The sequence below is a fragment of the Pipistrellus hanaki genome, assembly GCF_964339955.1.
Source record: "Pipistrellus hanaki genome assembly, chromosome: 3".
NCBI lineage: Eukaryota > Metazoa > Chordata > Mammalia > Chiroptera > Vespertilionidae > Pipistrellus > Pipistrellus hanaki.
Genome location: NC_140505.1, coordinates 41,400,679 through 41,415,961, shown reverse-complemented (window position 1 = coordinate 41,415,961; position 15,283 = coordinate 41,400,679). Strand labels below are relative to the sequence as shown.

Here is a 15,283-nt window from a genome sequence, read left to right as displayed (position 1 = left end):
CGTGGTGGGGAGGTATCCCTCAGCCCAGCCTACACCCTCTCCAATCTGGGACCCCTTGAGGGATGTTCAATTGCCAGTTCAATGGGAAGTCAGACATCCCTCTCACAATCCAGGACTGCTGGCTCCCAACTGCTCACCTGCCTGTCTTCCTGATTGCCCCTAACCGCTTTGGCCTACTAGACTGATCACCCTCTAATTACTCCCATGCCAGCCTGATTGATGTCTAACTGCTCCTCTGACAGCCTGGTCACCCCTAACTGCCCTCCCCTGCAGGGTTGAATGCCTCCAACTTCCCTCCCTTGCACATATGGTCCCTCTCAACTGCCCTTCCTTGTAGGCCTGGTGCCTCCCAACTGCCCTCCACTGCTGGCCATCTTGTGGTGGCCATCCTGTGTCCACATGAAGGCAACAGGATCTTTAGCCACATGGGAGGAGCAACCTTGTGAGTTGGAATGATGGTCAATCTGCATATTACTCTTTTATTAGATAGGATAGAGGCCTGGTGCACAGGTGGGGGCCAGCTGGTTTGCCCTGAATGATGTCCTGGATCAAGATGGGGTTCCCTTGGGGCCTGGGGTGGCTTGGGCGAGGGGCCTGTGGGGGTTTGCAGGTCAGCTACACCCCCTGGCAACCCAAGGAGGTCCTGGTATCTGGAATTTATTTACCTTCTACAATTGAAACTTTGTAGCCTAGAGTGGCGCCAAGCCTTCTGCTTGTTCAGTGGCTGCTGCCATTTTTCTTGGGATTTATCTTCTATAATTGAAACTTTGTATCATTGAGTGGGGGCCTAAGCTGGCCAGGGTGGGTGGAAAGCTTGGGCTTCCTCTATTGCCTGGGAAACCCAAGCCTCTCAACTACTCTCTGTTGCTGCAGCCATCTTGGTTGGGGTTAATTTGCATACTAGCTCTGATTGGCTGGTGGGTATAGCAGAGTGATGGTTAATTTGCATATTACTCTTTCATTAGGTAGGAAGGATTGCAGTTGAAATGTCTTTCTTTAAACTTTTATTTTTTTAATTTATCATTATTGTTGAAATAATTACAGATGAAATGTCTTTATAATAATTCTTTAATGAAAGATATCACTCTCTCTAACTTATTGGGCTCAAATATATGTTGCACAACATCTGACTAGCTTATTAAATATGTAGGTGGTTTGTTCTAAGGTGTCAAGTCCCTTTCCGGGCATGGACCTGGACTAAGAAACTAACACCTTTTTTTTTCTGGCTCTATCAGCTACTATCTAAAGAAATTTCATTTTTCAACTCATTTTGCCTACCTCCACCTTTAATATTCAAATAATAACTATATATGTGTCTATGTAAAAAAATTGCAAAGTGTTTTTCATATTTATGATTTCATTTAATGTGCACATCGTTCCTGGGAGAAGCTCTTATTGTCATGCAAATGTTATAGATAAAGAAACTGAATTTCAATGACTGTATGAATATTCTAACGTTTCTGGGGCTTGACCCCAGCTCTTTCTACTATGCTCCATTGCCTTCTGGCAAGAATTCTACCCATGGGTGGGGCTGCAATTTGAATAAATTTTAAAAAATAAAGTTTTAAATGCTTATTTATATATAAAACTCAAATCCAGTATAAAATATATTCAAAAAGCTTCTACAAAATATGCAATACTGTGAGTAGCTATTATCAATGCAAGGAATAGAAAACATAATCATGATTTTTGAAGGGCTTAAAATTAAGCAAATGAGATCAACATATCGACCCAAATATAAGTGGCAAAGACATTATATATATATATATATATATATATATATATATATATAGTAAATATATACATGTATATACTAATATACATACATTTGTATATACATGTATATACTAATATGCATACATTTGTGTATTATATACTATATAATACACAAATGTATGTATATTAGTATATACATATATATATTTACTATATATATACAAATGTATATATACTAGTATATATTTACTATGTATACAAATGTGTATATACACTAGTATATACAATAGATATATATTTACTATATATATACACAAATGTTTTTGTGTGTGTGTGTGTATATATATATATATATATATATATATATATATATATAATATGTTTTTAAATAGTCAAACTGGGTGATGTTGAGAAGAAATCCTGTACATACCTAGTGTGAACAGCAGTTTTTATATTTGGACAATGCATGGGGACAAGGACAGAAGAAACTAACATTGCTGTTGGACAGGTTTATGCCAGAAAACTCACAATAGATGGAAAAGTATGCATTTTATTATCATATGTCACATGGAATTAGATACTAGGAGCTACAACAAATTGTGGGTTTGAGAGAAAATGAGTATGGATATTATTTATTCCAGGAGATATAATGTAAGAATGGAAGAATTTTCATACTGGGTCAGGAAAGGTGATCCCATAATTTTTAACATCTGCATAATTCCCCTGCTTTCAATACAAGAGTGTTCTCTCCTCACACATGCACCTGTTATTTTCATAGTGTCTTGTCAACCCAAAGTGCAGCAAATAATATATTTTAAAATGTAACAGAGTCCCAGCTGAATACAAATCTCCAATTGAGAACACCACGAGGACAAGCAGAGAGCCATCCCCACTACCTAAGTACTTCTCTTCATGTGTTCTGTTTTGTATATTTTCATGAATATTGCTGATATTCTCAGGGATAGTGGTAATGGTTGTTTCTCTATATTTTATTTAGATATCCTTAGAGTCTATAGAATTTGTTCTTAAAACATAGCATAATATTTAGAGCTTGAACTATTAAGTTAAATGTACTAATTTATAATGCACATGATGAATCAGACATGTAAGCCAAGAGAATTCATTTCTATTTAATAAATGTAATAAGTTTTATAATCTCTCTTGCACAACATTCATAGACATTTTGACAATTTTTAGGCTCCAAAGATTAGCTACTTAATATTCTTCACTTATTGAAGCAAATTTTGCCTGAAGTTAATTTTCACATTTCATTGGGAGAAAAGTTGTCTCCTCATCAGTGTTCACATTTAACTTGCTGGAGCTAATTTTTAGCAAACACTAGTCAGGGAAAATGTCATCTATTTAATCAATGCCCAATCCAGTATCTCAAATATATGCAGTATATGTTCAATAAAAAGTCTAAAGAAAGGAAAATATTTAAAGGGCCCAAATTTCAGACATCCTCAATTTTTCAATTACCCCCATAGTTCTACTACCCACCAGGCCTTTTGCTGGCACATTAGATTTACAATACTATACAGCAAATGCAACTGAGACTAGGCAATGCATCCTGCCATGCAGTCCTCCAATGTGCATTCAGTCATTCCTCTGTAAGGCAGCAGGTTGTTTTGCAATATTTAGTACTGGGATGGGAACAGTCATGTTTTACTAGTAAGTTTCCTAAAAAAATAAAATGCTGCTCAATAATTTTAATGAAAATTATCACCACATCAGGGATAGTCATCCAAAATAGCATCTACAGCAGGAGAATTAACCAACCAGAATAGATACCAACCTGAACTACACCAATGCCAACTGGCTGAACAGACCTAAACTTACCCAAAGGCAAGATGGAGCTTCAGTGCCCAGATGCTGTGAATTTTTCAGTATGTTACCTTCAAGATGACAAATTGATCAGACATATTTATCTTTAATCTCTCCTGCATCCCCAGTAAAATACATAATAAGGACTTTTTAAACCATAAAATATAAGTTTACTGAAAGTAGAGGAAACAGATGAGGCAACAATAAGAACTTTGGAAGTTGTAAAGCAGATAGATAAATGATAGTAGGCCCAAGAAAGCCAACTCCCAACCAACATTGAGAAAATAGACTTGCTCAGTGAAATCCACAAAAGATACAGAAATAAGCATCATCTATCAGCTCTAGTAAGAGGGTATAAAAGAAGAGGGTTAACAGCCAAAACCGGTTTGGCTCAGTGGATAGAGCGTCAGCCTGGGGACTGAAAGGTCCTAGGTTCGATTCCGGGCAAGGGCATGTGCCTTGGTTGTGGGCACATCCCCAGTAGGGGGTGTGCAAGAGGCAGCTGATCGATGATTCTCTCTCATCGATGTTTCTAACTCTCTATCCCTCTCTCTTCCTTTCTGTAAAAATTCAATAAAAAATATTTTTTTAAAAAAAAGAAGAGGGTTAACAAAAGGACTAGTCAATACCTAATAATATTCCATGACTCCTTCTTCCACTCCAGACCAATATATGTCTATCTACCTCTTTCATACATCAATCAATATGATACTAGAGGTGTAATATGGAAAGAATCTCTGGACTGGAGAATGACAGTCACATCTGAGAGTAGGAGTATGTATTACTCTGTATATATATCCATCTATTTGCCTATAATGAATGTAAGATCTACACTCTATTCCTAGGCTGCTCCTCCCATTTGATTCCCAGAATTCTTTCAGCCAAGGACTTACTCTAAGACAGGATATTGGAAGGAACTTTCTACAGATCTGCCTAGTTTAAGAGGAGACAAACACAATTAAGGGAGCCTAATAGATATGACATCTCTACATATTTGAGTCTATTCCTTTTGTGCATATAGTAGTACTATACATCCTAGCTTCTTATCATTAGGGATGGTCATGTGACTAGGTTTGCTGTAGAAATCATGGTTCTCCTTTAGGTTTACTTTTATTATGTTTTGGTCAAAGAATTTATTTTCTTTATGTTGAAATTACTTGTGAATCATTAATATTTGCTTTGGGCCCTGATATGTTATCTCTTTTGTAAATATATCATCTGTGATTTAAAGAGTGTTAAGACACTATTTGCTGTAGTCATTGACTGCATGATGTCATCTATGATTCTATCTATCTATCCACATTTATTAGATCAAGCTTGTAAGTTTGCATTTGGAGCTGGTACAAAAGGACACTCCTTTTTTCTTCTCAAGGTTACTATGAATTAAAATAATAAGCACAAGTGTCAAACAAGTAAACATAAAAATATTAGCTATTTACTGTTAAAAAACTGAACTGTAGAATGTACTTACATATGATGTCTAATATTTTATCCAATAATTACCAGTAAGTCAGAAGAATGGCTAGAAAACTACATGTCTTCCCTGTAGGAATAGAGTTGGCTTCAGCTTAAACAATAGTGAAGAACAAGGAAGAATGCATCTTCACTTTGGGCAGGCAGATTCAAAAGAGGATGAGAAATGCAAAAGTTGACCATGCTGGCTCTTTCTTCCCAACATTCAAACCAAAGTAATATGGATGAGGTTGAACAAGGAGGTGCAATAAGTATATTAGAATCATGGCAGGAGACAATGGAATTCTCCTATCCTCCCTGCTAAGACTCTGGTTACCAAGTCATCCATAACTTATAACTTTCATCTGATTGAACTATCAATTACTGAGACAATAGTGTTAAAATCCCCCACTGACTGTGGATGTGTACATTTTAATATATTTTGCCCAAATCTTTTTATTTCTTTTTTTATTTTTAAATATATTTTTATTGAATTCAGAGAGGAAGGGAGAGGGAGAGACTGAAATATGAATCATTAGAGAGAATCATTGATCAACTGTCTTCTGCATGCCTCCTACTGAGGATTGAGCATGTACATTCCTGGTTCATAGGTTCCCAGTCAACCACTGAGCTATGCTGACTGGGCTTAAGTATAAAATTTCAAGTTCACATCTAATTCTAAGATTTTATTCTAAATTATGTGTTGCTGAAATATATTTATGCACTATATTAAAATAAATTAAATTCGAGCAACCAAAGAGACATTTTCCACAGTAGATGTACAAATAAATGGCCAACAGGTATATGAAAAGATGCTGGAAATCACTAGTCATCAAGAAAATGTAAATCAAAATCACAATAAGATATCACTTCACATCTTTTAGAATGGCTATTATCAAAAAGACAAATGATGTGTTGGCAAGGACATAGAGAAAAGGGAAACTTATTACACTGTTAGTGCATAGTAAATGGTATGACCACTATGAAAAACAATATATAAATTTCTTTACAAGGTAAAAATAAAACTACCATATAATCTAGCAATCCATCCTCTGGGTATATAGCCAAAATATAAAAACAGGATCTCCAAGAAATACCTTCACTCCCATGTTAATTGCAGCATTATTCACAATAGCCACTATATAGAAACAGCCTAACATTCCATAAAAGCATAAATAGATTAAAAAGATGTAATATAAATAAATATACCTATGTGTATATTTATATGCACAATTAAATATTATTCAGACCTGGAAAAGAAGAAAATCCTGCAATTATAAAAACATGGATGAAGGAGGGTATTACGCAAAGTAAAATAAATCAGAGAAAGATAAATACAATATGATCTCATTTATACATGGAATCTAAAAAATTCAAACAATAAACATATGGAGTGGTAGTTACCAGGGACTGGTAGGTGAAATAAATGGGTGATAGCCCAAGTGGACATCAGTAGATGACTGGATAAACAATTGTGGTACGTTTACAAAATGGAATATTACTTGACCATGAAAAAGAGGAAAACCTTATATTTTATGGCAGCATGGATGAACCTGGAGAGTATTATGTTAAGTGAAGTAATCCAGTCAGAGAGGAATTTAGTAACAAAAAATAAATAAACTGAGAAACAAAATAAAGACTTGGATCCTGAGAACAGACTGACAACTGTCAGAAGGGAAGGGGTGTTGGGAGCTGGGTAAAAAAAAAAAGAAGGGATTGAGCAAAACATAAATAAGCAAACAAACAAACAAGAAACACCTCATAGACACAAATAATAGCCTGGTGATCACTAAAGGGAAAGAGTAGTGGGGGGGAGGTAGAAGAGGGCAAAGGGAGTAAAAATGGTGATGGAAGAAATCGTGACTTGGGATGGGGAACACACAATACAATATACAGATGATGGATTTTAAAATTGTACACCTGAAACCTATATAATTTTATTAACCAACTAGAGGCCTGTGCATGAGAATTCATGCATTGGAGGAGAGCATTCCTCAGCCCAGCCTGGCCCCTCACAGTCAGGAGCCCTCAGCATGGGAAGTGACCCAGCAATCAGGGTAAGGTGCCCCCCCATCACACCTCTGCTGCTGCCACTGCTGGCAGCACAAGGCTTGGCCGGCCCTGTTACCTGAACCTCGGGTGGCCCTGGGTGGCTGGGCAGCCACCATCAGAAGCTCGCCTGCACCTCAGGGCCTCAGCTGAGCAGCTGACATCTAAAGCTTGCCTGTGCCTCGGGCTGGCCCTGAGCGGCTGGGGTGCTGAGGAGACTTGGGGACTCTGGAGGCAGGTGTGCAGAGCAGCTGGGCCCACTTGGGGGTGGGCCCAACCTTGCCACACGCCTCCTGCTCTGGTGGGGTAGAGGGGACTGGGCACCACCATCTGGTGGCTATTGGCACCACCATCTTTGAAGATGGGGCAGTCAATTAGCATACTCTCTCCTAATTGGCTGTGGACACCATCATCTTTGTGACAGTGTGAGGGTCAATTAGCATATTCCATCTTTATTTGATAGGATGTGTCCCTAATAAATTCAATTTAAAAAAAAATACTGGTTTACTGACTTATGCCTAGATTTCCCTGTCAAGTGAACCTAGTTTTAGAAAAATAATAAGTGGATGTATACTTAATTTTTTTTAATTCCCTACTAATGGATACTAAATGGCTATGATTTTTCACTAACAATGCACAGATTAACATTTTGTGAATATATATGTGCACATTTTCTTAATCTCATAGAATTGCTTCTTAGGTCTAGGTAAACATACATTTTAAGTAGTTATTATATATTTTGGCCATTTCTGAAAAAAGAATTCTAACCTTGCACAAACTAGCTGTCATATGCTCTCTGCCATGCCTTTGCCAACTGGACATTAGACAATTGACAGCTCATCATGTGGAAGATTGTAGTTATTGGCTTTTCTGTAAAGAATTTCAGTTTTTCTATAATTTTTTCTTGCATTTTTTTATTTCCTTTCACGAATTTTCTATGAAAATATTATAGTTTAGATATGAATTATAGGAACTCTTTTTATGTTAAAGACATTATTCTTTTGCTATAGTACACACTGCATTATTTTCTCTATTTTTCTATTCCCCCCTAACTTTTATTTTTTTAATGGTGTTCCATGCTATACAGAAGTTGTTGTTTTTTATTATGAAGTTAAAACTATTAATCTTCTTTTATAGATTCTGCCTTTAAAAAAATCAATATGCTTTCCACCACCTAAACATAAATGAAAATATCAACCTATATGTTTTTCACTTCCTCATTATTTGTACTTAAATATTTGGTCCCATAGGCACTTACTTTAGAGATTCTTTGAAATAAAAATCTAGCTTATTTTTCAAATGTTTATTTAATTAAATAGCCAGCGCTGTATTTTAACCAATCCTTCTCTCACTGAAAATGCTCTCATTTTAAAATTCTGTCACATGGGGGTCACATCTAAAGTCTCTTAGCCAATCTGTGGCTGAGCACAGTTTGAGTGCAAATTCAATTCCTTAATTGTGTCCTGGCAATAAGCATGGTTCTGGAATAAAAGAAAACCACATTTGACTGGGACACATCTGGGATTCAGCCACAGTATGTTACCTTGAGTAAATTACTGCTTCTGCACCTGTTCCTAATCTGTAGAATGAGGAAAAATAATTGTACCTCACTCATCCTCTTGTTGTGAGAACCAGAGTCATTATTCAATGTACACATTCAACAATATTTACTAAAAGCACCCTATGCAATAGGCTTTTTTTGTGGTGCCATGATTATAGCAACCTTGAAAACATAACTTCCACAGATAAATTATTTTGACTTCACTGAATTCAAATAATGGCCTCTAATCCTGCTCCAAACATTTTAATCTGCTTTGTTTGTCCACCAATGGTGGAAAAGACACCTGGTACTTTTGTAGACACAAAGAATGAAGAGGAAAGCATATAAGTGCATAGTTAGTCTCGAGCAGTACCTGACATAGAGACAGAAATGGGTAAATTTTGTAAATGAGTGGCCAAATTAACAAACCCTTGCCCATACAATTTTCCTTTTTTTAAAAAAGAAAACAACTTATCTTTAAACATAGTCTTTGATGTATAGTGGAACTAATACTTTTTAAAATATGTATTTAGTCAGAATAGATAGAAAGAGGAAAATACCCACACTCCCTGTCTCAAGGAAAAGGCCAGCATGGCAAAAGAAGCTGCAATTCTCTGATTCATCAAGCCTTCTGACTCATCACCCTGTATGCACCCACAGCAATTCTAACCCTGAATATTTCCAGTGGCTTGATTAGTACACAAAACTAGCACATCAGCAGCCATCCTAGATAAGGAAAGGAGAAACATTTCTCCTAGTGAAAACTCTCTGGGCAAACGTAATTGACCTTCTTTGTTCCCAAAATTAAATACTGATTTCTTGGTGTCCAGCCAAGTGCTTGGAGTCAGCCCAGCAGGTGTTCACAACACAGGCTGGTCCAAACTGTATTCAATGTTACCTAACCTCCCAGTGCCTCAGTTTCCTCAACTGCAATAGCAGCCATAAGAACTGTGCCTACCACATGGAACTGTTGTGAGAATGAAACAAGTTAATATGTGTAAAGTGCTGGCACTACAGCAAGCACTCTGTAGATATTGCCAAATGAATTGATCTACATTGACACTTCCTTAGTGGAACCTTCTCTCAACAAATTACATTCCTTTTACATGCTTCATAGCACCAACCACCAGGCTTGTACCCAAGTTTTAACATTACATTAATTTTGTAATAACATGACTATCTTCTCTATCAGAGTATAAGCCACCAAGGGCAGGAATATGAATGTATTGGCATCTTTCTGTGTTACTATCATGCGTAGAAAACATTATTCAAAGATTCATTTGTTTCTGCTTAATTTGTTAATCTAATAAATTCCCAGACTAATTTTTTTGTTTATGGGTGTTTGGTTAAGCTCTGATAAAATTTACAAATTTAGTTAATTAAATTCCTTTAAGAAAACAATCATTGCATCAAATAATTGTGGGGTTCACCTTCTCAGAATGCTAAGATTTCTTAACAGATGTCAAGACTAGATTGGAATTTCTTAGAAACTACAACCTTGACTGCCAGGCTCTTGAAGGGATCTTCCATCCTATGCATATAAAGCTTATCTCCAGTGGCCATCCTCCTTAGCACCATTATATTAATTTATTAGTAACATCTTTCCCTTGGATGTTAAAATGACATCAGATTGAGAGTGGAATATCATTCCTGGCATTGCCTGAGTTGTAGGCATAAGAGTTAAGATCTTTCTACTTAGTAAATATTATCACTTATGAAATGGTATCACCTGAACCCAGACCAGAACCTGGCTCATGAATGGATGAGAGAAACACCAGCTCAGAAAGGTGTTAAAAAAGGTTATTCATGAATATAATCCCAAAATCTCTTTACAGTGCTTTAAAAAAGAAAAGTAAAGCCCTCAGAGCTCAAATATACGTAGTAATCATGGGGAAATTTATTTTAATTGCCTAGAGTCCTCATAACTCCTTAAGCTCTAGCATAACAAGAAGTATAAAACCATGACTAAAATATTTACACTCTACTCCAGTCCCTATAAAAAAATGAATCACTAGTTTATTCATCTTGTCTAATGACACAGAAGGGCAAAACAAGTACCCAAACAATGAATAATAATGCGAGAGCTCAGACTGTAAAATCAATACTGTAGATCAGTAGAGCTGCACTTCATTTTAATGCTCTGAATGCAATAGAGCTCATCTTCTGAATTATATATATGTATTGACCTAATTACATAAATACTGACTTTTCCTTATAAGAAGCCTTTTCCCCCCTCAGTCTCACTGTAATTATGATGTCAATATGTGTGGCTGTAACAATATTAAATTTAAACTTAATTGTGACTGATAGTGGCATGCCATGAGATAATCCAGACAGTCATATGGTCTCAGAAAACTGGTGGCACTAGATAATAAGTGATAAGTTAGTAATTCCCTAGGAATATAACAGTAAACTTCTTTAAGAAACTGATCATTTCTTCCCCTATAATTTGGGAGCTGGTCTCCTCCTCTGTTTGTCAAGTTTCATAACACAGAGACGTAATAACCAGGGTGACTGGATCTTGGTTGATATAGCCCACTTTCTTTTAATTAAACACATTATCCCCGATTTTCACCTACAGGTCACCCTATTAACAAATACTTTGATCTATTGACAAATCTCTCCATCTCTACCCCCAAAATTGTGTGTGTATATAAAGGATATAATATTAGTTATTATTCTTTCATATATTTCCAACAAGGATCCTATAAAAAATGTCATATTTAATGATTTCTCCTTACATTGTTTTTTTTTTCCTTCAAGAAAATCTTTTCACATAATTACTATAGTTGCTACATTTCTGGGACGAGTGATAATGCCATAGTTGATGACATTTTAAAATTAAATTTATTTACTATTTTACCATTTAATAATATTAGGGAAATATTCCCAATGCTTTTAAGAAACTGGGGGAGAAAAGCATTTCATTTTGCCCCTATCTTTCTGAGAACTCTTATTCAAGAGCCTGGACTCTCCAATTTAAGAAGAGCAGACATACCTGGATTACATGAATCATTTAGAATTAGCTGAACACATGGAGAATACCATGAAAGAAATGATGGCATTCACACTTGGATTTAAGAGTTGTTCTGGATGTATCATGGTAATGTGGTAATGCATCCTCCTGTGTTTTGTTATATGCCTCTGCAGGGATGCCCGAAGAGATGAACCTCAGTGATGTAAAGCAAATCCATCAAACACACGGCGGGAGCACCTTAGACACAACAGGAGCAGGATGTACAGCAGCAGTGGAGTCCATGACATTTCCTCTGATGTGCGCAGTGATGGTGCTCCCTGGGCTTTGGTAGCTGGACCATTTTGTCCTGATATGTATGTCTTCCTGAAGTCTGATTTCTCTCATCTTCATCTGATTGGAGTAAGAGATCTTTTTTAAATATAACAGTTATATTTATAAAAAGGTACGTAACACTAACCTCTCAGAAAACAAGTCGGAAGGTTCACAAAGCATCTAAAAATCAACACTTAAAGGAAAGAAAATATGTTGGAAAACATGTCTCCTTTGAATCTAACTTAAACCTTCTTATATTCTAACATGTTAAACCTGCAAATACAGAAGTGACTGGGTTTAAAAAGGATTCAGTATATTTGTAATTTTATTATCCTACATTCCAAACCCCTTTCTTTCTAAAAGAAAAATATTTTGATTTGAAGGTCTATTTGCAGGACTATGAAAACAGTAGAGAGTGTTTCTTAAAATACTGGAATGAGGATTCCATTAAATGAATCAAAATAAACAATGGCAAGTAGTATGCATGCATTTTCAAGAAATTCCTCCATTTTTGCAAACTATAGAAAGAAATTATTGAATGCCTGTATGTTATAGAGTAGATTGCTGAGGAAAATTTCATGTAATTTCATTGAAGAATGATAATTTCTATCTGCTGTAATTTAGCCACTAACAAACCTTAAAGCTGATTGTTTTGGTAGCATCTGATCTGTATTCCATTATATTCATAATGCAGTCTTTGGCATTGTGGCTCTGTTTGCCCTCTCTGTTTGCCTAATGGATTTAGCTGTGTTGCAAAGCACATGTCTGCTCTAGGAATATCTCTAATAAAGCTGTTCATTATCTGGTGGAAAACTTTAAAAATCATTGGTCATTTTCTTCTGGCAAAATGATGTATTTATCCATTTTCAAAATATTATTTGCTACTTCTTTTTCTATCTTGATATTGAACAAATAATTAACTATATACATTTGCAAGATTCCTTTGAATATTTAAATACATACCCTAAAAAAATAAAATAAAATAAACACATGCACTAGAAAATAAGGCATGCAATGTTTTAGCTCTTTTCCTCTTTGCACATTAGCAAAGCTGCTAATCCATAGTCCCTGATGTTCTAGCTATGATAAGATGCTTCAGCAGACACTGATTAGGTTATGTCTATCGCTGCACTTAAGGAGGAAGAGATAAGTCAGCTTTTATTAAGAATTATTACATCCAGTTGATAGCCAAAAAGTATTATTAACACAAAGTGACAGAATAATAAAGGGAAGTGCTGAACCAATAAAATAAAATTTAAAAAGTCAAAAGAATTTGAAATGACCTCTGAGAAAGAGTTGAGACTCCACTGACAGTCATATTTGTAAGGTGAAATCATTTTCTCCAAATCATCAAACAGTATATGATCAAACAATATTCTCTCTTAGAGTCTCAGTTAACCAAATGATCTGACAATGGTGAATTTAGACCACAATTTGTTGAAACTGCCAAATTAGATGTTACTATCTGTTCAAACATGTTTCAGAACTGGAAATGTTGTTCTACCTTATGGATATTATTTTCCTAATTTTCTGCTCCAGATCTTTATATTTATTCCATCATCTACTTGGTTTATAACTCATTTGCACTATCACACTGTACAAATTATAGCTTAAACATATCCACCTCAGCTCATTATTGAATAACTCTGAATCAAGTAAGTGATACCCATTTGCTGCACTCCAGGCCAAGTTTATAGTTGGTTTGCTCTGAAAAAACTTCTGAACCAACTTTAGAAGAATTTGGAAGACGAACTAAAGGGCATGGTTTAGCAATCAAAGATGTAAAATTAGGAGATCATTTTAGTTATGGCAGGAAATGGATAAAAGCAGAGTAGAAACAAAATAAATAGTGTGAGTGGGGAGATCCAACATGGTGGTATATTATGTAGATGTTACACCTCCTTCCAGAATCTAACTGGAATTACAACTAAAACACATAGCAATCAATCTGAAAAACCAACTGAAGACCAGCTAAATAGAAGTTGTATAGCCAAGGATTTACAGAAAAAGCCACATCAAGACTGGTAGGAAGGGAGATGTGAAAATGGCTGGCTCCACACCCACAGGTGTCAGCTGAGATTCTGGAGGGCTATGTTAGCTGTAGGGGTTCACCTGAGAAGCATGGGGTCTCAGCCCCATTCTTGGCTCCCTAGCACAGAGCACCAAAGCTAGGAAGTGGCTTCCACTTGTCATCTGGCTGTGAAAATCAGTGGGGTTTCTGTATTCTAGTGAAATATAGGAGGCTGCTGGAAACACAGGTGCCCTCCTAAAGGGCCAATGCACATTTTCTCACGTGTAGCCACTCACCCTGGGCTCCAGCAAAGGGAGGGCAGAGCAGACAAGAGTCATGTGAGGAGGGACTGGGTTTTGTGGCTGGGAGAAAACTGAGAACGTAGTGCTGAGTCACACTCCAGCATGCAAACACTATCATTTTTAAGTGGAACACAGCCCTCCATAAGCATGAGCCTGAGGAAATAAAATACCATAGCCCCATGCTCTGGACTCCCTGTTGCCTGACCCTGCAGAGTTCATGACCTACTGATGTTGTAAGTTGCTTGGGGGGGTTGGGGTGTAGAGACTCAGGGAGGTTCAGTGACTGAGTGGTATTGCTTTGGGACAGGGGCCATTCCCCCAATTTCCCATGAACCTGATTGGTACTTTCTCCTCAAGAGAGATCTGCTAGAAACATCCTTTAAGCACTAGGTGTCCGCACACCCTCAACTCCAAGCAGACCCACTCTGCCAAGGTCTGGGACAGACTGAGTTCTGTGACTCTTGTCTAGGGGCCATTCCTTTTAGCTTCCCCCAAGCCTGACTGGCATCTTCCTCTCACAGGAGATCCACTAGCCCCTCTTTCCCAATTCCTGGGAGCTCTGCCTTGTTAATCTCAGGCTTTTGGATAATACTGGGCAGATTAAGTTGTATGGGTCTAGGAAAAGGGCTGTTTTCTCCTCACAGGCCTGCTCAGTGCAGAGCCCTTTCTTCACTCAGCCAAATCTTAATCTGATGGGCCTGATAAACTCTACTAGTCTCCTCCTGATGATTCTGAGACTCAGTGCCACCACAAATGTCTGTGGGCACCCAGCAAGTGGCAGCTAGACTTGGTATACCCTAGTACATTTTCTGAGTGACTGCAGACCCAGCACTGGCACTGAGTTTAGCTCTGCATCAACATGGTGAGCCCCACTTGCTCCTACTTTGTGACTCACTGAGAACATACCCCATGCAATTTGAACACTGCCAGAGGCCCTTTCAGTGACTGAGCCTACCATGTAGCTGGAAGACAGAGGCCAGCAAGGGTGGATCATGGAGTGCCTTGGGGTTTTTGCTGACCTGCTGGTAAAAGATAGTCTCAGGGCACAGCTTGGTCATTCCCACACACACTAAGGCCTAGCAAAAACAACCACAAACTAT

The 15,283-nt window shown here is 37.1% G+C and overlaps 1 protein-coding gene across 2 annotated transcripts in view; it reads left to right on the top strand.

Annotated features, from left to right (window-relative positions):
* The window catches only part of GPC5 (glypican 5), a 1,228,272-nt gene extending 1,215,593 nt beyond the window's left edge, over window positions 1-12,679 (top strand). Inside the window, exon 8 of one of the 2 annotated variants that reach the window (XM_084876722.1) lies at window positions 11,732-12,679. In XM_084876722.1, coding sequence (XP_084732848.1) covers window positions 11,732-11,889 — 158 coding nt within the window. In that variant the 3' untranslated portion in view covers window positions 11,890-12,679. The remainder of the gene's footprint in view (window positions 1-11,731) is intronic. The other variant, XM_084876723.1, reaches the window with a different exon arrangement.
* The last annotated feature ends 2,604 nt before the right edge of the window (window positions 12,680-15,283 follow it).